Genomic DNA, 23,049 nt, shown 5'->3' on the forward strand with positions numbered 1-23,049 from the left:
CCAAAGGAGCTGTTGGAGGCCAGAAAAGGTAATTTTAGTGCTTTAGCACTGGCACTGCAGCAGCAGTGGGCAGTAGCACATTACAGCATGGACAGGGGTGTGCAAAGGAAGGGTTTTTGTTAGAGCCCATATCCAAGCTCAGGCTGAAGATCATCTTCCTTCACTGCCTCCTGCTCAATAAGCTTGTTGGAGTCTGACAGTTCCATTTGAAACAAATACCTAAATGGCTTTTGGAAAAGAAGGTATTAAGGTTAGTATTATGTATTTATTAGCTTTCTGAAAGATTTGTTTTATTCCTGAAGTCATCTGCCTCTATTTTCTGCTCCAAATTTGAGATGGGATGAACTTCTCACTGGTGTTTGGACACTGCAACATGTAGGAAGGTGAGCCCACCTCACCCTTTTTTACTCTCACCCCACCACAACGGATGCTGCTGGTGAGAAACATGAGAACAGTATGTCCTCCCTGCTGCTCAACTATCTGGGTTAAGGAAAAAAAACTACATAATTAAAAGTTCTCATAGATGCTTTCCCTCTGCAGGTGGCCCACACAGAGGAGCAATGCTGGGTCTGGAGCCCGTGGGAGGGAGATGCTAGTGACAGAAATTTGGATGGCTCTTCTGGTGCACAAGGTGTAAAGTGCCAACTTAATCCCTCTCCCACAATCTTCCTGAGCTTGTGACAGTTGCTCAGGTGGAGACCTCAACCTACCCTGAGATCCCGCTGCTATGGGAAGGGACCATTTCAGCAGCACATTTTAATACCCAAATTCCATAGACTGTGAGACAGAGACCCTTGTCTGCCTCTGCTTTCCTCTCTGCCTTTTTCCAAAATGCATTCAGAGCTGGAGGTAAACCTTAAAGTACGAGAAGCAGTAGATACAGTTTTCCAGAATGTTTCGGTTTTGGAAGCCACTGCAGCAGTTAATGAAATGGTGTCACAAGGCATTGTGGCTGATGCCTGTATTTATGAGCTCTACTGAAACACCTCTGAGCAAGGTCTGCTTTATTTTACACTTGTACAGCACCCAGCACCACAGGGCATAACCACAGACCTCGGTCCAAAGTACAGCAAGATCTAAAAATATTAATTAACTCTAATTCCAGACTGTAAGGCAGCATGGTTTTGCAGAGGAGGGGACGGGAGAAAGCACATAGATGGAGAATGTGGGGGAGACAATACACAAGACGACACTAATAACGGGTTACATAGCAAATTTTGTGTGAAGCCTTGATTTTCTGCTTGAGTGTTTTTTTAAGGTTTAATGAAAAAAAATTAATGAACTAGTAAACACTTGAAATTGTCATAGCAGTTCACTACTGAAAAAACTATACTTGTTTTGTAATGAATCAACTACAGATCCTTTTCATCAAGTGAGCAAAGCTCATTAATTAAACATACTGGATTTCAAAGCTCTCAATGTTTAATTATTTGTTTAACAAGCAGTACATCGAATCCACCATTCAGACACACAAACAACTAAAACAACAGGAAGAAGCTTCAAAGCAGGACAATCAACATCTGGAAAAGTCAAGTAAAGCAAATGTTCCACTGGCAGAACAAATACACACAGGAAGCACCTCGGAGATCATCCTGCAGATTCCTGCCCAACAAAGCAGCTTTCTTGCCCTCAGAACAGACTTATCACAGCGAGGGAGCCTGTTCTGGTTGTTTTTTCCATTCCTCAACCAAACTGAGTCTGATGCACAGAGGGCACTCTGAAGTGTCTGCCCTCCGTCTGTACCTACTCTTCATTTTGCTGCAGGTGGAGAGCAGAGGCAGGACAGACACCTGAACTAGGAGAAAGCAGGGTAAGCTGTCCTAGGATTTGCCATGCTACCTTTTCTCCAGTCAAGCTGCCATCTAGGCCAGCTGCTGTGCTTACTTGGTAGCTCAACCTTGGAGGTGAGTGTCTCAATGTTCACCTGACTGAGCCTTAGCTGTGCATCATCTCTCTCTCCCTCTTCTGATAGCTCTGGTTTTCACAAGAGCAAGCAGTCTGACACAAGCCTACAGTCTAAGGCTTTTCCAGGAGGACCACTTTCACATCAGATGGGAAACATTAGGAACTAAAAGAAGAAGATTCCTTCTTGCCACTGATTCCATTTTTATGTTCTTCAAGGATCTGAAATATAGCTCAACATATGCTTATCCTTAGTGACTTTTGACTTCTCTTCTCTGTCTGGGTAGTTCTCAGCATCCCTTCTTTTGCACCACCTGTACAAGCACAGTGAGAATGCTGGGCTTTCCATGACCATGTGCATATTGTACAACCACTAGATATGGTACTCAAGAGTATTATCTCTCCACACTTAGTGTTTTATGTATGAAGCATGTAACTAAGAACTACAAGTGGATTCTGCCTCTCCTACCAACAGGGAGTCTTGTCCTGAAGGTACAAGTCCATCAGCCTCCCTCTTTCTCCTCGAGGTTAGGAAAATCATTTTCCTTTCAGCATTTGCTGGGTAGTTTTTATTCACTTGCCTCATATAAAGAGTGCAGCAAATTGAAAGCTGTCTCCTCCCACATCAGAGACACATTTGCAGAGCTGAGATATTTTTAGAACAGTGCACACAGAGAAATATTGTTTGTTGTCTTGGTTAGAAAAAAAAAAGAAACACGCAATTTTCCATACTAAAATGATTTGTGCCTTATTGCTGGGGTGCAGAGAACCAGTCATCTTGCTGAAGCCATGTAAAATTTTTTCTGTGCTCCAGAGATGACAAACAAAATGCCCTGGTACATATCAGGGCAGCTGTTAATTCTGTCCAACAAGGCAAACTGTTTCTGTCAATGTTAAGCACCAATTCTTCTCTAATGGATACAAACAGTGTTCTTTTGGCTTTAGAAGTCTTGCCCATTTCTTATGCTGTTGCTGAATTTGGCTCTGAATTGCAGTTCCTTAAAAGTCTTCCTGGAACATCATGTTGTTCATGAAAATATGCTGAAAAAACCCATCTGAGTGTTTCTGTTGCAAAATAATGAGCTGCATTTACAAACAGCAGGCACCGTGGCCAGACTGGAAACGTAAGTGTCCCCTGGGATGTTGTGTAATGAAGGGGAGCAAAGCAGTAGGAAAACCTGCAACATACCACAGTCACTTCCCACACTGCCTGCAGTAGGGCAGCTTTGTCTTTCCTACCTCGAAATCAGGAAGATGCTATGGCGTGGCTGGTGAAGCTAAGGCCCACGAAAGAGGAATATGGAGCCCATCTCCTTTTCCACAAAGCACATGGACAACAGTATTCCACTTTCTTCCTCAGGCTCTTCTGCAATGCCACCTCAGCCAGCCCTCAAGAATATTAAAACAGAAGACAGCTGGCAGGAATGCCCTTCTCTACCAGGTTACTGGGATCCGTGGTTTGATAATGCAGCACAAAGCCAGTTTAGATGGTTGAGCAGCTGTTGAGTTCCTCTGCAAAAGAGTTTCTTTTACTGATGGATGAAATGATTCCTGTCTAATCTCTTTTCCCATGGAAAAGAGATATTATACACAATATAAATGTAAGATATATAACCAGCAAGGCACAACTTACTGTGCCTCTAAGGAGTCAGAGACACTAACTAATCAGGCACTAAGTGATTTTATTTAAGGTCCTATAATAATTTTTAAAAGGCCCTGTAATTTTTAACTGTTATTCTTGCAGTGTTGCACTAAGATTTTGCCCTCTTTCAAGAGGAACAGATAATTTTCTGAAGTATCATTGAAATGACTTTATTTAGCAACAGAGTTGGTCTTCAAAGACTTATTCTGGTGTGACATAGGAAGCAGTATCAATGCCCAGATACTTCAGAAAAAAATGCATGGACTTTGTTGGAGTTAATCCAGGGTCCTACTAGTTCATTTGACCTATATGCTGCTGATCTGCTAAGAACAGAGAAGGGTCTCTTTTCTGCTCTCCACATATGACTTAAGATACCACTAATGGTTGCTAGAGTTTCACCTTCAGTGGAAGAGGCAAGCAGACAAGGACAATCTCCCTGTTATTTTAATTTAGCTTTAAAACCATACGAAATTTTCTTCTCTTGTCGTAGTATCATAAATTCAAAAAAAAAGGGTGTAAACTTTATTTTTTCCTAGCTGAAAACAAGGATGAAAGTCCACTTGCATTAACTTTCTGATCCAAGTTATGGCTTTAAAACAGCTGGGGCACCAATTCCAAATGTCAGGATTTTCAATGAAAAAGCCAGCGCTGGAGTGGAACTGCACACTCCCCTTCCCCCCCTTCCCTGCCCATTTATTCCAAAGCAGGCTGGCATGTGGGCTGGCTCTCCAACACGCACATGCTTTTAAGTCCTAAATGACAGCTTGTTTAACTAGAAAACATTTCCATTTTTTTTCCTTAACAAAGCCCATTCATTTCTTGCTCTTCTATTTGCTTAAAGACGGTTTCATTTGCCCTGCCTGAGAGTTTGCACAACCCTCCTGATTGTTCCCCTCCAAACAGCACTGCAAGTTAATGACCCACCTCTGGATGGCTGAGCAGGGAGCCGTGCCCGGCACGCTGCCGCAGCATCAACCCGGCTACTTACATTGCAAAATCCATACGTCTGCCTTGAATATTTTTATGCTTGAGAAAACAATTGAATCAATTCATGTTGTGGAAGACAGACCTAATTCTTCCCTGCTAACAGTGGATTAGGCATCACGAAGGAAAGAAGATGAAAGCTGGATCATGTAAGAACTCCCTCCATGCTGCTGACGAATGTCTTGGGGGACGGAAGCAACTTCCTTTCAAGCTATCTTCAAAAGGTTCCCCTCCATGCAGACCACCCACTGGGAACCCACATCAACAACAACAACAAAAAAAAGAATTCAGAAGACCCATTTTTCATCCGATTTATTTACATGTTAAAATAAACACAAGTTCCCATATAGTGCAAGGGCTCCCAGTGGGTTCTGTTTAGTCTGTGAGATTCTTGGCGCAGGAGCGCAGCATTTCTCTATTCCAAAACAATCTTGGCACGGATTTTTTGGTTATATAATTTTTTTAAAAGTAACTGGCAAATGAATAATAATAATGTTTCTAAAAAGAGGGACTCATGTTCTAGGATACCAGTAAGGTGTTTCACCAACTAATCTGCCAAAAGGTAGTTAACAAACCTGAGCTCCTAAGCTCCTGCCTTCGGGGTCAGCTTTCCCCGTGGGTTGTACTTCCAGTTCTCAATCAGCCTGTCCAAAGGGAGCTTTCCCACAGAGTTAAAGAGATTTTCGCTTTTTGCTTCACTCCTTCTCATTCCCACATGGCAGTGCCACCCTCATTAGACAGGATTTGTCCCTGTTTCTGACAAGGCATGAAGGAAATACCACTCTCCTAGAGCCGATAGCTTTTTATACACACTTTGCACAAGCTCAATGGGTGTGCAGCAGGTGGATTATTTGAAATAAGGACAGGCTTTTTTTAATTTGAGTTTGTTTTTTTTTTTTTATTTAACAGGGTACATCCGCACAGAGCTATAGCTCACTCAGACCCTACCAAACCTGCTTGGGAGCAACACAATTAAGGAAAAAACCTCCTGATTAACCAAGTCTGGCAGGAAGCATTCCTGGGTGGGCCAGTCCTGCCCAGGGTGCCAGAGCATAGTCCCACGGCTGCCAGTTGGCTCATGGCTGGGTGGCATTTAAATGGTGCTTGGGGGAAGTCACGGGGAAGTGGCAGGGCAGAAAATAGCTCTCCTAAATTCGTCTTGCAGCAAAGCTGTTGTCCTTTCTTGGTAGAGATTGATTTCAGAGTTATTGTTTCAGCTGCTTTTTCTCACTTGATACCGTTTTCTCTGTAACTCTCCCCCGTGCAACTCTGAAATTCTCCTCACTACTTATATATTTACCAAATGAGCCAGGATCCAATAGGCAGGTTATTGCTTTCTGTGCTCCATCACTCATTTCAAACCATGACTGGATGACAGTAGACAGTGAATACTAGCTGGCAGGTCTGCAGTTCAGTAAACAACACACAGATACGAGTGTTGAGCTGCTGAAGGTTACAGACCTGTATGTTGCTTCTGGGCTATGAGAGCTACTACACAATCAGCCAGCAAGGGCATATCTGCAGCTCAGGGAGAGCTCTCTTCAAAATCTGAGCAGCATAGGTGCAAGGTTCATGCAAAGGCCTTGGGACTGTAGTCAAAATGACAGGTGGTACCAGGCAGTCTCACATAAAGAGAGCCCCCAGCCTCCTCTCCCTTCCCCCAGCCCTCTGCTGAGCTGAGCATGAACTTGGCACCAGGACGGGTCAGGTTGCCTGCTCCATAGCATTAGACAAGCTGCCAGGATCTGCCAGCAGGCTTTGTCTCTGATAAATTCAGAACCAGAAAATAAATGCAGCATGGAGAATGTCAATTTTAAGGAATCTGGGTTGATAGCATTAGTCTTTGTACCATCTACAATTCAGCACTTTTTTTTTTAGATTTTATTTTTGAATCTAAACAAGGATTCTCAGATTGGAGAGTACTGCCAAGCCCTGAATAAATCCCAGCATTAGCGATGCTGTGGGTACAGCAGCTCTCCCTGTGAACTGAATCTGCACACGGTATCTTCAGAGAAATTAACCCTTGAGTGCCACAGGACAGGCTCTGTGGCATCAGTTTCAACGCTCTGGGAAATCCCACCTTGTGGTTAAAACCAGTTACTCCTATTCATGCATTAATACTGATGAAGGGTGGAGTAAAGCACAAGCTTAGAACAACTTAGAATGGCTGGCACAGAATAACATTTCTGCATTGTTGGTGAAGTAGTCAAGTTTCCAGGTGCAATCCCAAAGACAAATTCAGCCAAAGGACAAACACATACCAAACTGGTCAAGTGGCTTGTAATTACCTGACATGTGATTGTTTGTTTTCCATCCACAGCCCCATTCCTCAGCAGCTCTGAAAGCACACACTTAGCATTTGGACATAAGAAAACACTATATAGTTGCAATTTAACCTTTTTTATTCTGCTGCTTCATCCCTTTAAATATTGGTGAGCTTTATTATGAAGCTGCTCTCTTCACTGGCTGAATCTTCCTTTCAGCCTGTGAAAAGCCATTCACAGTAATGGTTTTGCATTCTTGGAGCTCAGGGCTTTTCATCTGCAAGCTCTCTGGAAGTGGGTCGGCATCATGTTCCGATTTTGCCATGACTGACCTGAGATATACTGAGGTGAGGTGTTTTTTCTGAGATCCAAGACACCCCTGGGGCAGACCCAAGTGGGGGTTTCCAAACACCTTCTTGCATAGTTTGCTACTGTGATATAAAATGAGTCACATCCTGATTTGAATCATACAGGATCCATCGTAGGACTAATGGAAGGACTACCTGCAAAAGTTATCTATGGCTAAAACTGCTGCTCTGTTGAAACATAACAGCCCATAGGCCAGACCAAATCTATGTGAAATTCAGGGAAGTCTTCAGAAATATAAGCAAAAGAGCTTTTCTCATTTAGGTCACTAAAATGGCCACAGCTGCCACAGACCAGGACATGGTACCATCTGAGGACTGGCTGTGGCTCACAGAAATGGGCTGATGAGTTCTCATTTGATGTCTTAGTGCATTATGAAACTTAAATACCCCCACTGTGACTGGATCTCTGACAGCCAGAACGCACAGGAGACTTCAAAGCAGGCTTCACATACACCTTCAGGTAAGACTTCTTCCAGATGGCCTTAGGCTTTGTGAGACCTTTTGCAATCCTCATTTTCTTATTATAAAGAAAGAAGATGCTCAAGGCTAAAAGGAATGTTACTGGAATGCTAGAGAATCTCATCTGGGTTAGAGAAGGAACCAGAGGCTAACCAGATGTTCTGCTTTACTTTACTAATGGGCTCAGAAGTGAAGAGGATCACACTGCCAGAGGCTTTAAATTATCAAGATTAATTTCCTAAAATTCTGAAATAATTTTCCCAAATCACCAACCATGATTCTTAATTCCCTGTACACCCTTTTATCAGCTAAAATTATGTTTTCTTCTCTAAAGTAATGGTCCAGGATATGTTAGCTTTTACTAAAATAGGAAAAATAACCTTAAAACCTGAGTCAAATCCTGGCCCCACTGAAGTTAGTGACATTTAGGTACTGCCTTCAGAGGATGCAAGCATGTGCTTGTAGAGGCACAGAAGCAATTAAGGCTCGAGCAACTAAGAAATAAATCCCCAAACCATGTAAGAATCACATTATAAACATGGATTTAACTTAAAGGCATTCTGAAGTGAAAGAGAAGCTGCAGTGCTGAGCTGGGCACGTACACACTGGCATCATCCCTGAAAGAGTGAGAGGCAAAGCTGGGGGCATCTGGCCCTCAGTATGAATCAGATGATGCCTCAAAGGGGGAAGGAGAGGCAGAACCAGGAAAGGTCCAAGGGATGTGTAGTAGACAAGTGAAAGATGTCAATGTTAATGCCTCCCAGGCTCCACAGACAATGTGTGAGACCAAAAAGACCCCAGTGTAGGCAGGAATATGTTGGGACAAAGTGTGAGGAGCTTCCAGGAGTCAGAGGAGCAAGAACCTGGAACAGCCTGCTCAGCTGGAACAGTGTTTGCTGGCAACCAAACTTGGTTAAAAACTGAGCTTTAACCACTTGTGAATAAGACAGAAGGATGCTATTTGCAGGAACAAATGCCTAGATAATGCAGGGAGTGTCTCCCTGCCTGTGCTGCTAATGCAAGTATGTTTTAACAAATAAATCTCCTCTTTTACATTCAAAATGAAAGTGCAAGAAGCATGACTGGCTTAAAACACCAGACACTGTAACCAAATATGCTTCTCTGCAACACCTTTTGACTTATTGAAGAGAGAAGAACCTGAATATATGAATTGACAAAGGATTAATTTTCCCATTGTTCACTATTTTGCTTCTGGGACTTGTTGCAACATGCACTTGTTTGCAGTCACTGCTAGGGAACATTTTTGGTTTTTAAAAATTCTCTCCATTTTTTGTTATAAAAAATGTCTATTCATTTTAAGACTTGTGAGACAGTCCCTTAGAAGGTCTGCTCACGGTCTGTAACATATAGAGCTGCTCCCTGGAAAATCAACAGGGCTAGTTATTTATGGAGGAAATTCACCAGCTGGAATCAGGCAATCCAGCCCCGGAACAACATGCCACACTTTATGAATGAGCAAATAAACAAACAACAAACATTAGAACTACAAAGTATAAAAAGGAGTATATGGGCTGCTTCTGCGTCTTTATTTTGTCAAGTGTAACTCTGGTCCCAGCCCTTAACCTGATATAAGAGCTTGGGCCACGAAGGAACATGAGGCTGGGGGGGCTGATGCCTCACAAGGAGCCTGGAGTTGGATCAGACCCTGCATCAGCTCCTGGCATTTCACACTGTGCCAACACACACACAGTGCAGTAGGTTTGCCCAGGGAATCTGTTAACAGCAAATTTTGGTGAAAATTACACTGACAGTGACACAGTTTTGATCAAAATACACAAATGCATGCAGCTTAAGTGAGCCTTCCCATGACTTCAGGCCACTACTTATGTTATAAGGAAAATCAATTCTCTCATTACAAGTTTTGAGAAGTTTTGCTGCTTTAGTGAATCATTTCCCCTGATACTGTGGCTGTTCAGTTCAGCAAGAGTAATTTTATTCATCAGTTTCCAATGTGGGCAGGGCACAAAGAGCATTGAAAATGAAGATGAAATGGCAGTTTCAGACCATTTATTGACAGGTTATACATTTTATTTCTCTTTGTAGAGTTGCCTGTCCTTTGGTTTTGTTCAGTGCAAATAAGAGCTCTCTTTGCATATCACACTGCTTGACAGGTTAGTGCTGAACTAGGCACTAACCTAAGCTGGACTGTACTCCTTTGAGTCCTGTTATCTATCTAAAAAAGTATTGAAGGAAACCAAATAATGTTTTAATCCAACAGGAGTTATATACACTGAGTAATTTTTTCTTTACTTTTCAAATGGTGTTCAGTAACTTGAAACAGTCATTTGTAACTCAATACGATGACGAACTCCACATCTGCATGAAGATACATTTATAGGTGAGGAATCATCAGTAATTAGCATCAAAAACAACCTCATCCAAATTAGACACGTCTGACAAACAATAGGAATGCTAGTCATATTAATGAAATGCTGTTGCTATGGAAAAATTGTCCCTGTAAAGGTGAAAATAAACATGCTTCCTTTTTATCATTGTGCAAAACCATCAAAAAGTATCTCCCTGAAGATGAAGCTGTTCCTAACTGTAGGTACCATTAAAGTCTGCATTTAAGAGGGTCATTTCTTCGCCCATTTCAAAATCTTCTGTGCTTCATTTTTGGAAGCAACATCCCAAATAGCAGCCGCTAGGATGCTCTTTAGCTCATAAAGAATAACTGATGCTGGGACACATACAGTGATTATCTAATTCAAGCCCCTACTTCATTCAGTCAGGTTTTTCAGGGCTTTGTGAGTAGGGTTTTAAATATTCCCAAGGCTAGGGTGTCCCCATCTCACTGGGTCCTGCTCCAACATTTGACTGCCCTCATGGTGAAAACATTCTTCTTGTACATAATTGGGATTTCTCATGCTGTGACTTGTGTCAGTTCCCTCCCATTCCATCACTGGGCTCCTCCAAGAAGAATCTGGCTCTGCTGTCTCCACACGCTCCCACTGGGGACTTACAGACAGCAGTAAGATCCCCTCTTAGCTTTCTCTTCTAAGGCTAAATAAGCCCAGTTTTATCAGCCTCTCCTTGTACATCTTGTTCTTCAGTACCCTAATTGTTTTGACAGCCCTCCTCTGGCCTTGCTCCAGTATGTCAATGTTTTCCTTTCACTGGGAAGCAAATTGGACCCAGCGTTTCAGATGTGGTTTCCAAAACGCTGAATGGAAGAGAATAATCACTTCTCTTTGGTTGCTGGCTATAATCTTTCCAATACAGCTCAGTATGTGATGGCCTTCTTCCCCAGAAGGTCACACTGTTGACCCAAGTTCAACTTGTCTGCAAGGATCCCCAGGTCCTTTTCTGCAAAGCTGCTTTCCATTCATTCAGTGCCCAGCCTTTAGTGCTGAATGGGGTTACTCCACCACAGATGCAGAACTTCACAAGCGCCTTTGTTGAAACTTCACAAGGTCCCTGCCAGTCCTCTTCTTCAGCGTGTCAGGGTCCCCATGAATAGCAGCCTTCCAGCATACGCCTAATTTCTGCCCTGTAAACTGACTGAAAGTCTCCTTCATCCCATCACCCACACCATTAATGAAAAAGGTTCACTGATAATATATGCAACACTGATTTATTATTTTTTTCCTTAAAGAGTACAGATTCCTCTAATGTTTCTTGGGGCCAAAGTCCTTGATGACATGAACTAGTGTCCTGTCGGGGAAGTCAGCAAAGGAACAAAGTATGAAACAAGTTTGATGTCTATCCAGTAGCCCCAGAGAACAGACATAGCGAGCAACATGAAAGGATCTGTTCTCTCAGTCTTCGCTCTAATAACCATCTGGTCCTTGTCCTTCCACCCTCAACCATCTTGCACGCAGACATACGCCTACAGCCTGCAAAGCTGGTTATGGAAGAGCAAGTAAGCTGTTGAAAACATTACATGAGGTTGCCAACCCTCCTTCACTAATAGGGAATGCGGTTGCAAGTTGAACCTGCTTGAACCTGCTTTCTGACACGGTGACAAGGTTATCCTGGATTTACCTGAGCAGCTGTGAAAGCAGAATTTGGCCCTTGCGCTGGGGATTAATTTAAATAGGTAAAGAGTGAGTACAGATTACAATTACACAGAAGCAAAACGACAGGTTGTAAAACAAACTGAGCTGAGTTCAGTCAGGGCTATTTCCCCTTCAGTTTCTCTTATTCACCAAAGTGAACCTTTCGTCCAAATAAAGGATGTTTTATTCCTGATTATCATGACCACTCATCCAAAATGCCTATCACTTAGCCCCAACATTATCAGCACCACACACGAATTCAGTGGCCCGCTCCTCATTATCGCAGAGGGTATCTCTCATCTGGGAGGCAGAATTGCAGAAGGGGAGCCAGAAGGGCTCAAGCCTTATGGGAAGAAAGAAGCCTTTTAAGTTTCCTGAATGAATGACATGTCTTTCCTCTGTCATGCAGTCTGTCTGTTAACAGTTAACAGTGACAGGTCGAGGAGCACGGTCTGGACAGTGGCCAGAGCTGACAGCCCCACGTTCGGCCGCTGTGCTCAAAAGGGAGCACTCTGTTCCTTCTGCCGCCGTGTCCGCTCTCACTGGGGACTGTTGTTCCAGCCTCACGCCTCCTTGTGTAAAGGCCAACAGCGAGGCTTTGTTCAAGAAGCAGCTGCTGAGAAGATGCACTATCTCATGGAATGACCCACTGACATTTCTCCCCCTGCTCATTAGTAAGCAGTGAATAATTAGGGGAACTGGGGCGGATTGCACAGCCCATTTCTTTCAGAGTAAAAAGCCAGACCCTCAGAGCCCAGCGTGCCCCAAAAGGGATTCCCGCATGAAATGGGCTTGCAGCAAAGCCAGGGGAGCTGGCTCTCTAACACCTTCTCATCACCTGATGGAATGAGGAAAGAGAATGGCTTGTGCCAGAAAGTGGATGGGGCATGATTGGGATACAGGGAGTCCCAGCTCCTCTTTCTTCAAAGCTCACACCATAGCTCTGCTGCATGACAAGTGAGCTCAGTTCAGCCAGGACCCAAGCCAAAGGTCCTGTTCAGCTGGATGACAATGTTGCTGTTTATTCAATAACCTATTGTTACAGGGTGGATCTACAGCAGTGAGGAAATGGTTGAGCAGCTGGGAGGAGCAGAGTAATTGGGAGAACTGAGGAAACCATAACCATTCTTTTGCAATCTCTACTGCAGCCCAACATTATCATCTGGTGATGTCCACATACAGGGGCAGTGATGAAGGAGCATCTGCACTGTCTTTCCCCCATTCCAACAATGCCTGCATCCAGCTCTGGGTTACAGCACAGAATTTACCTGCCTGTCTTACGTACCTCAATTAAATCTGACTTAAGAATAATAATTGGTCACATAAACAAATAGATTGCTTTGAGCAGCCTGGGTATGGTAGGCATGTTTTATTAGTATACAGCAGATGACACTACATGTCTGATTTCAGGTGCTCTTGCTTCTAGTGTCTGTGCTAAAGGTGTATCCAAGTCCTCACAATTTCCAAACTCCCTTGCCTAAAAGACAGGTGCAGGACCAGGTTTTCCTTACTTTTACATAAGCATGGCTCCAGTATTATTCTTGGGAAGTCCACGAAACAAACAAAGTCTCATCCCCTGAGCGGAGTAGAGAGGAAACAACTCTGAATATCCCCTGAGCCTTTCCTAACCCAAACATTTTAAGCAAAATACTCCACTGCAGCATATACGTGCTCTGTCAGACACATCAGCTGTGTGGAGCCTCACTGTCTCTTTATTTTTAGTTTGCTGTGGTCTAACTGCTTCCTGGCTCGAGAGCATTGTTTCATCTGCCTTCAAATGACAAATAAAATAAAGGCTGTGCTTGCATTTCCAAGTCCCAGCTTGTGGCCTCCTCTAGAGCATGAGGCACTGCAGGTATTTGCTTTTTACCCAGTTTCTTTCTGTTGTGTAGTTGCTCCTCTCAAACGGAAACAATGCTGACTGCCTTGAAAGATGCCATGGGGTGCACACAGAGGTTCAGAACCGTGTGATCCCAGTGTGAATGAAGGGTGAGTGCTAAAGTGACAGATTCACTGCTGAAATTGCTTCACCAGAGCAGGACCAGGCTGTGGAAGTCTGTAATGAGCTTCTCAAAAATAAAAATAATAGTGTGCAAACCTCCGTTTAATAAAACCCATCTCAAAGTGCTTACAATTGCCTGTTATGCCACAGGATATTCCCTTTGGTATACTCACTGTATTATGATACAATTACAGGCACATTTCAGCATCATTATGTTATAGGAGGTGTACCCAGAGCACTTTTTCCTACATGAGCTGTGGTCCCTCTGGGAGGTACCATCTCACAACCACCAACAGAGCCCAACCCCATGCAGCCATCTAGGAGAAAGCAAGGGAAAATACACCATCCAGCCAAAAGACTGTGTTCAAGAGCTTGTCCAATACATGGGGAAAGTTGCATCTTAGCAGTAGGAATCATTTTGCCTATAATTTCCAAGAGGCTAAAACTGAGTGACCTGGTTTTCTCAGCAAGCCGTCAGTGCTGCTCTGAGATCTGGTGCTACAAGGCACTGCAGAGGAGCTGGAGGTGGGAAACAACTGGTTTCACTTTGACTGGAGCTCGTAGGTGGTGAGCAGGCTGATCTCCTGGTTCATCTCTTTACGTGAGAATCCTCAAAACCGAAGCAGAATTAGAGAAGGAAGGCAGAACTAAGTTTACTTGCTAACTATTTGTTTTATAGGATGACTTTACTCCAAGTTCTCACAGTTGTCTCACTGCCTAAGGAATTACATGGTGTACTGCAGTATCTGAACTCTCACCCTGCAATTGCGTGCTGTGGTTTCACCTCCTGCGTGCCCTGCACATGCTGAGCATTCCTCACCACTCCCTGGAAGGCAGATAAGCCTGACTGCTACCTTTGTTCAACATCTGGAGAAGGAAAGGCAGAGAAATGTCTGGGACCCTACTGAACATGGAGTCAAAACAGGGATAAAAGGCAGTGGCAGTGCTCTGCCAGCCAGGACAAAGAGCCATCTCCTTTGGGATGTTGCTGAGAGGAACCTATAGCAGATGCTTACAAGAGAGAACAGGAGAGGTGGGGCAGATCAGGGTGACCATCCTCTGGTGTATCACCTCAGTTTCCATCTCTGCCCACATCACTGCTTGCTTCTGATGCCACAGCTGTGTTTAAGACTCAGTGTTCCCCAGGTTAAAACAGGAGAATAGATGAATTCCAGGCAGGGCTTACAGGTCCATATGAAACTTTACACTGATCAAGGGTCAAGGAATCATTTAAGTGTTCCCTTATATTCTCGCTGGTTTTACTCTGTCATGACTTTTCAATCTACCAGTTTCCAGAGCTATATGAACAAAGATTTATGTCCGTACACTTGCATCATGGTGCAACAGGTTAATCACCCCTTAGCAGCTCTCTCTCCACTCCAAATCAATTATCATAAAGGACTGACAGACAGACAAGTCAAGATAATTTGAAGACAAAAGGTCTAATTTCTCCACAGGGAATGCACTTGCAAAATTTAATCTGAAACTCTGAAGAATTTTCTTCTTTGCTTGGCAATTCTCACTGCTGCAGCAGTCCTCATCTGACAAATACAAATAAGCTGCAAGTCTTCAGATTCAAACCATTAGTAAAAACATTAAATGTTTTCCTGACTCTTGAAGAGTGGGGTTTTATGCATAGGGAGAGAGGGGAACTCAAACTGACAGCTGGACTCTGACTCTCCTTCTGCCCTCACAGTCTGTGAAACACCCTGCTTTGGCATGACTGCAGTCTCACTGCCTGCCAGCCACGCTACCCTACCACAGGACCTCAAATTCAGGACAGTAGGTTCAGGACTTTTATTTTTGCACGGGGCTGCGAAGCACTATGAATTTCTCCTGGGAGAACAACTCTCATCCCTTCAGAAAAAGCCTGGAAGAGGATGCACTAACACAGGTACACTATAGCTAGTGCTATATTCTCTTTCCTACCCAAGAAGAGCATCTGTCCAAGGATGAGTGCAACAGCAGAAGCCCAACTGCTCTGAGCATGGCTGCTAGTAGGGTTCAGGCAGTGTAACTTTGTGTGCAAGCAAATCCCAGTCCTGTGTGAGGATCTTCCTGCTGCGGGGGACATGCATGAGAACAGTATTCATGGGGAGAGCAGTCATTTTGCACTCCTGCAAATGCTGATGTGTCCATACCCATGGTTATGTCCAGTAGTGCATATGGAAGATTCTATTTCCCAGCAGTGTTCACGTATCACGCTGAAGGCCAGGAGCCCTCATCTGGAAAAAAGTAATTAAAAATGCCCACAACCCACTGTATACCTCCTGTCCAAAGAAATGAAACAGTGAGTGCCATTCTTTCCTATGGCTCTGCAGAAAAGCAGTTTAAACCTTTCCTGCTCAAGTGCAGTAGGCTCCGCCGGAGGAATCAGAAAGAGCAGATTGCTGTGGTGGGTAAGCAGGCCCACACCCAGCCACCAAGGAGCAGTTGTGCTGCTCTGTGAGCAAACCAGCTGCAAATAATGCTTGCCAAGGCTTTCCTGACTCTATCCCTGGAGATGGCCCTAAAGCCTGCCCTATCATAACATCAGGGAGCGCTACTGCCCAGAACATTCCCTCACGCTGATGTGCATGAGCTCTGGCTTCACACTTACAGTGCTACTTTAATTCTTGTTCTTATTAATGCTGACATCCTTCTTGGTCATTTTCCTCTCACATTTGACCATGCTTAGTCCTTTTTAACCTCTCTGTGTAGATCAATCCTTCTCAGTGCTATGAATAAATAAAAGCCTTCTGTTCTCATCGACAAAACGGTCTTTTAACAGTTGCAAGAACAACACAGTAATCACTTGGAAAAAAAAAACAAAACAAAAGCAGCTAATATTTGATGCATTTAAAAATCTCCACTCCAGCTATTTTCTACATTTTGGAAATAAATCCTTCTTTAAACAGAGAAAGCAGTGAGAAAATTACTGGAGAGCACAAGCAGCAGTGGGTGTCTGAGAGGGACCTGCTAGCCCATCAGAAATGCTCACCACACACAAGGCACCAGCGGGGCTGCCAAAGCAAGCTGAACTTCAGTTACAAACATCTAAGGAATGTGAATAAGCTGTAAGAGCTGCAACCTTTCCCTCTGCTTTGATCTGTCATTAAACATAACTCGAAAGTGGGAAATTCAACAGCTTCAAAGAGGGTCAAAGAGTCAGAGGTCTCCATGTACCAGGACAGGTAGAGGGTTTATTCTGCCTGGAGAAAGCAGGAGGTTGGAAGTGAGTCTAGTGGCTAGGGACTGCTGCCAGGTTAGGGCTAAGTATTTCTCCTTCCTCATCTTCACATAACACAGCCACAATACCTGTAAGAAGCACCAGCAACTCCAAGTGAAAAAGAGGGCTACTTTCGACTACTGTTAAAAAGTGTAAGAGAAAAGTAAACACATTTTTGTGGCTCCTGCATCTTGGTAATGCATTTTTGACTGCTGTTAGTTGACACTAGGGCTTTTGAAGGTTAAGTTGTGATTGTTCTGGGCTCTGGCCATGCAAATGCAACCATAGACCATTAGATCTCAGCAAATGAGATGTTATAGGAAGAGAGAAGAGGATAGCTGGAACATCATGTGCTTTACCAAGTGAAAATGTTTGGTATGAGAAAACAAAGCCACATTCTCTATCCTTTATTCTTGTTTTTATTGGCTCCCAGCTTTACAGATCCCTAAAAATACTGCATTATAGCTAAAGGAGCTGCAATCGGCAGCTGACTGAAGAATTACAATATCACTCCAGTTTGATGAATCCCCACAGGTATTCCTTCTAAGAGAGCTTTCCTAAATCGACTGCCAATAACCTAATGTGTTTGTCTGTCTCTTTTTTCTGTCATCAGAATCTTGCCTTAATAAAATAATAGCAATATAGAAACAAAATTGAAAAAGGAGGTGTCATTTCAAAATATCTGAACTTGCAGAAAGGTACCTGACCTGGCAGCCTTAACTCTGTCTTCATGAGCCTGTATGCCAAGCAATCCCAGAAATCATGGGAAATGGTTATCTGCCTGTTAAAAGCACCATATAAGAGACCACAGAAAAAAATGCTGTATTACACAGAAATTCTATTTTCCTCTTTCATGGGATTGATATAAACCAAAGCCATTTAATAATGTTAGATGTAAGGTAAGGTTAAGAGGCCTTCTGGAATTCAATTTCCACGATTACCACAGAAAATTTCTAATACATATCTATGAGGTCCAGCAGTCTTGTGATTACAATGAAATAGCCCAAAGAGTAAATGTTCAAATCTTGACATACCAAGAGAACTGAGTCAGTGATACCTTCTACAGGGCAATAAGGTACTAAGACAGAAATTGGGGTGAATAGTGTTATACTCTGTGAAGTACCAACCTTTTTGCTGAAGCCTTGAATAAGAGGAAACACCGATGTAGAGCAGCCTTTGGTAAGATTTAGAGCTGCTGTGTAAGCTCCTACAGACTCAGCAATAAAAATGGAAATTATTTTTCCTTCTTTTGACTGAAGGATAGACACAATATAAATCAGTCAAGTCACGCATATTACAGCCCTAGTAACTTCCCAACTCATTTGGGAAATCATGCTAGCCACACTGTGGAACTGCATTAATGACCTCATGGATAATGCGCCTGTACTGGGAATTTTATCCATGAGAATATCAGAACCAGAATAAATGTCCAGGTCAGGAAATCTACACTGAACTCATATGACCAAGAGCCACTGTATGAGATGGAGAACAGACAGCTACTATTGTGCTAACACAATGGAATAATTAATATTACCCACAGATACCCAAATGACAGGACACAAAGGGGGAACACGCTGTTGAAGTGATTTGATAGATAAAACTGTGGAGAAAAGCTATAAACTGCTTCTGACTGAAGCAGTTTTGGCAATGGAGGTGTTTGTGTCCTTCAGCTCTCTCTGCCATCCAGCTCAGACTGTAACTTGCATTCCATCAAACAAATTTTATCCTCCGTGCTTGCCTCTTTACGTGCAAAGATCATATTACAGAGCCTAAAAGATGTTAATTGTCTTTCTAATTTACAGTGAATCAAGGCTTAGTTAAATCAGCTCTTTGTGTAACACAACTGTGTTCCCATTGTTCTGCTTTCAGGTTCCTCTTCACCTTCTCCTCTCTGCTGATGAGGAAAACCGAAAGGAATTTACAAAGAAAACTGTAGGTTGACAGGGAGAACGAAGCTGACAACCGGCCTGAGTAACCAGATTTGTACTAATTAAACTAATTAATCCAGCAACATCAGTACATTAAAAAAAACCCCAACAAAAACCAAAACAAAAACCAAAACAAGAAACCCTACAAAATATTTACGCTTCTCTAGTGAAAAAGATATTCAAGGAAAAAAGAGAGCAAATAATTACACAGCAGAAAACATGCCTGACAGGAACCTGCGCACCGAAGACCCTTCCCCACCAACAGAAGAGGCATTCTCTGTATCAAAACCATGTGATAAATAGAGAGTTTTGTCATTTTTCTAGGTTTGTTGCTTCAAATATTGTTTATATGAGCTCTACTTCTTACAACCTTTATCAGGCTTCAAGGGAATGAGGAACTAAGGCACAGCATTATACATGCACAGTCTCTCACAGGCTCATGGGGACTCTGCACAAGTGGCTTGTGTGTCCTGTAGTTCAGTTACTTTTTGTATGGACTGTCTGTGGTCTGTTAACAGCAGCTGCAGGGTGGGCAGAATTGGCCTGTTCCTTCCCCTTTCCCATGAGCTTTATTCCATGCAGATAAACAGAGGGGGATGGAGATACTTTCTAATGGGATTACTGCAGACTCCTGCCAGCCTACCTCCAACTCAGAGCAAAGTGTACAGAAATGAATGAATCAACACTTGGAAATACTGTGCCTATACACGGAGAAAGATACTTAGGTGGTCAGCAACAATACTTCTGCACAGGTCTACTGTCATTGCAAAGCCAGCCCCCAACATGGCATGTGATCAGTTGTTCAGAAAAATCACATTTTATTTATTTTCCCTGCAAGGTGTCCTGAGGATCAGGTATTCCCTCTTCAGAGAAAATATAGGTGTTGTTTCTGCACATCAAGTGCAGTGCTGTCACTGAGAGCGAGTCACAAGAGCAAGTGTGAGGGGAAGCCTTGGTACCTGGATTCAGTAAGGTTTCACCTTTCCTCTCTCCGACTAAATGGTGCAATGACTCACATGCATTTGGGATCTTCAAGCTCAAATTAAGCAGTCCTGTCTTTGAAGAGACCTAAGGGCAGGTTTGAGTCTTGGCTTGTCAGCCAAGTAAATTGCAGTATACTTTCCAATGTCTGTGAATGATCTGCCCAAAGGACATCAGATTTACACCAATCAAGGCAAAGATTTGCAAGCACAAGGAAGTCATGAAGTTGCAAGGGTGAGGTGTGACAGAAGGCTATCAAACAACCAGGATAGATGGTTCAAATACGTTATTGAGATGCCCCAGTCCATGCACTGCAGGAGATCTGGTGATACCCAGCATATCTATGTCACATCAAAGAATGGAGACCTTCAAGCCAGAAGAAGCAGGGACAATAAGTGTACATGGCCCAGCGTCGCCCCAACCTACTAGCTGAGGGCCAAAGGGGTATTGCTGTGTTATCACAGCCTTGCACACACTCAGGCTGGTTCCTCATCAGAGCTGAGCTGTGTACAGACAGCTCTGGTGTCTCTGCTGGACTGTGGAGATGTGTCCAAAGATGTCTGTGATGTCTCCGTGCCTCTCCATGTTCCAAGGATGCAGCTGTTTAGTTGTATCCATAAATGAAAGTTATGCTGACATTTCAGCGTCCCCTCTGGGATCATTTAGGACATCAACCTAGTCCCACTTCCATAGTGGATTATACCACTTCACCACCAAGAGGCAGGTAAAAAGAGAAATAATTCCTTACAGAGAGGTTAAAATAGCACCAGCAGTAATGTCAAGGGCAAGGTTGAGGAAAACTCAAGGCAAACAGGGATAGCTTTAAAAGATTCAACATGCAGATCTTTACAAAGCAACAGATGATCCCTTTCTCATTTATGTCTAGTTGTAAATATTTTATAGACTCTTCTCTCAGTGCTGAATAGCTTTAACAGCATTTACTTCAGTAAAGGCCTGAGCTGCTGTAAATCAAGTACAGATTTAGGGCTACTCACCATGGTCATGGGCAAACACAAACAAGTTAAGTCCTGTCAGCTTCTGGGCCAAGTCATCATAGCGGCCGCAGTGCTCCCCAGCGCCGTGAGCGATGAACACGAGGGCCCTAAATGGAGCATCAATGTATAAATCATTAACATGGCAATCAACCCACAAAGGCTTCGGAGCTGCAAGTGAAACCAGTGTATTCAATTCAGCAACAGCATTTCAGACATCAGCAAATACGAGGCAAATACATAATGGCTGAGAGGGTTTGAACAGAGAGGACACCGTTGTCATCCTCCATTGACTTGGTCTTCACCAGGTGGTAGCAGGACAGACTACATGGAAGTCAAGTGCTCATGGGACAGAGCCACTGTGGTCTGCTGCAAGTTAAATGTGAGTCCCTGAGCTGGATAACTCCATCTTGGGCTTGAGGTGCCTACACTCTCCTACAGTGTAAGTGTTGCCATTTATTTCTCTTGCAACTGGTATTTCTCTGTGGATTCAAATACAAATATTGTCCTCAACTTCATAACTTGCAACATTGATGCTCGAGAGTACCCCAAGATGAAATTTCAGCCAAGAACTTTGGTTGGACTTTGGAATTTTATCTTTTGACCCAACTCCAGTAATTTTACCATTCCAGTTTCTGCCCCAAAACAGTTGCTTTGCTTTCGTGATTAAAGTGACTCTTACATAGCTCTGTAAGGCTACAGACAGAGATAATAAAACAAACAGTCTGCAGACACTTATTTTTGCAAATACTTATCTTTGAAGATTCCAGTTTTATGAATAATACTTTACTTTTCCTGGAATGGCATCAAGTGAGAGTGACTGAACTTGAACAAACCTCCACAGTGTTTTTACTAGATAAAGTTTGTATAGACTTAGACTAGAACTATAGCAGAAGTAGCAATGAAATTGCAGAAGTTTTGCTGGATTTGACAGGTGACTATTTAAAAAACAGCTTTAGCAACATAAACATAACTTGGTTGTTTAAAAGAACCATTTGTCATTGCAACATCAGCAACCACAAAATCATTTGAAGGCTACAAGTTTGACATTTTTAGTACATGAACAGTGAAATATTACATGAACTGACAACATAAAATAATGACAGCAGTTAAGAGCAAGTGAATTCCTCAACTTTATTTTGACTGAGGTTTTGAATACCTTTTTAGACTGTATTCACTGCAATAAACTACAATAAAATCTTAATATATTTAAACTTTAAAAACATGATGGATAGTGTAGAAACTCCTGCTCTAGCTCTTTGATTTGCACCTGCTTCAAAGTATTTTCTCAGCTAGGCAACTTGCAAGAGCATCCATTGAAACCAGAAGGATTGTACAGAGCAGCACCACAAAAGCAGCAACACAGAGATGCTCTGGTCTCTTGTCTAACACCAATTAGCAAGGGTGAGGTTAGGTCATGCACCATATTTAACTTGCTGTGCCTTACAAATCGTCTTAGTTTCACTGAGGGTTTCAAAACAATCTGTGTGGAGCAGTCAATCCTTCTTTTGTCATTGTCCCTGGTCAATAGGTTTGTCAAGTTATCTATGCATCTGGCAGACAGACTGATTTTAGGAGTGCAGGGTCTATTAAAGCTCCAAACACCGAAGGAATTGAGATATTGCTCATTCCACAGTGGAGAATATTAATTTTCTGCAGCAGAGACATCATAGCTTTACGTGTCCCACCTCTCCCAGACACAGGCAGCACAGCAAAAATGCTTCAGACAGTGTTGGAAGAGCAAACCATTATTCTGTACATGCTCCTGAAAACTGGAAGCACCATCCAACTGCTTCTGTCTCCACCTACACCAAATGGTACCTCAGCCCTTGTCCTGGGCCACCTAAAGAGACCTCACGGGGGCTGGCAGACCTGCCCAGCATTCAGAAACACCACAGGCGGTGAAGCAAAGCTGGGCTGTTAACCCACAGGCTCTGGACTCTGCAGTGCACAGTGGCACTGCCTGCATAGGACACTGATGCAGAAAATAAGGGAATGTGAGAGAAATTCCCGTGTACCCATCACCTTGGTATCCAACAGACTCAGGCGGGTTAAGTCTCTCTGCCATTTACCTCCTTGACAGCTTCCCTGCTCAGTGTATTACTTAAGCCCTCAGTTACTCTTTAGAGGACTATATTTGTTTCTGCTGACTAGGTACAGAGATTAAGGTGTAACTTGGCTGACTGAATAAAGCCCTCCATTTCTCAGGGAAATATTATTTGAATTTATGCACTGAATGGCATCAAGTGCATGAAACCTAATGGGAAGCTCTTTCGGGAAATTCTTGGTTATTTCATCCC

The 23,049-nt window shown here is 43.1% G+C and overlaps 1 protein-coding gene across 7 annotated transcripts in view; it reads right to left on the reverse strand.

Moving 5' to 3' along the window:
* Positions 1-23,049, reverse strand: part of MGLL (monoglyceride lipase) — a 108,612-nt gene that overhangs the window by 21,611 nt on the left and 63,952 nt on the right. For all 7 annotated transcript variants that reach the window (XM_064667517.1, XM_064667519.1, XM_064667515.1 and 4 more), the window contains one exon: positions 20,753-20,859. In XM_064667517.1, coding sequence (XP_064523587.1) covers positions 20,753-20,859 — 107 coding nt within the window. The remainder of the gene's footprint in view (positions 1-20,752; positions 20,860-23,049) is intronic.

This window comes from Pseudopipra pipra, chromosome 11, assembly GCF_036250125.1.
Source record: "Pseudopipra pipra isolate bDixPip1 chromosome 11, bDixPip1.hap1, whole genome shotgun sequence".
NCBI lineage: Eukaryota > Metazoa > Chordata > Aves > Passeriformes > Pipridae > Pseudopipra > Pseudopipra pipra.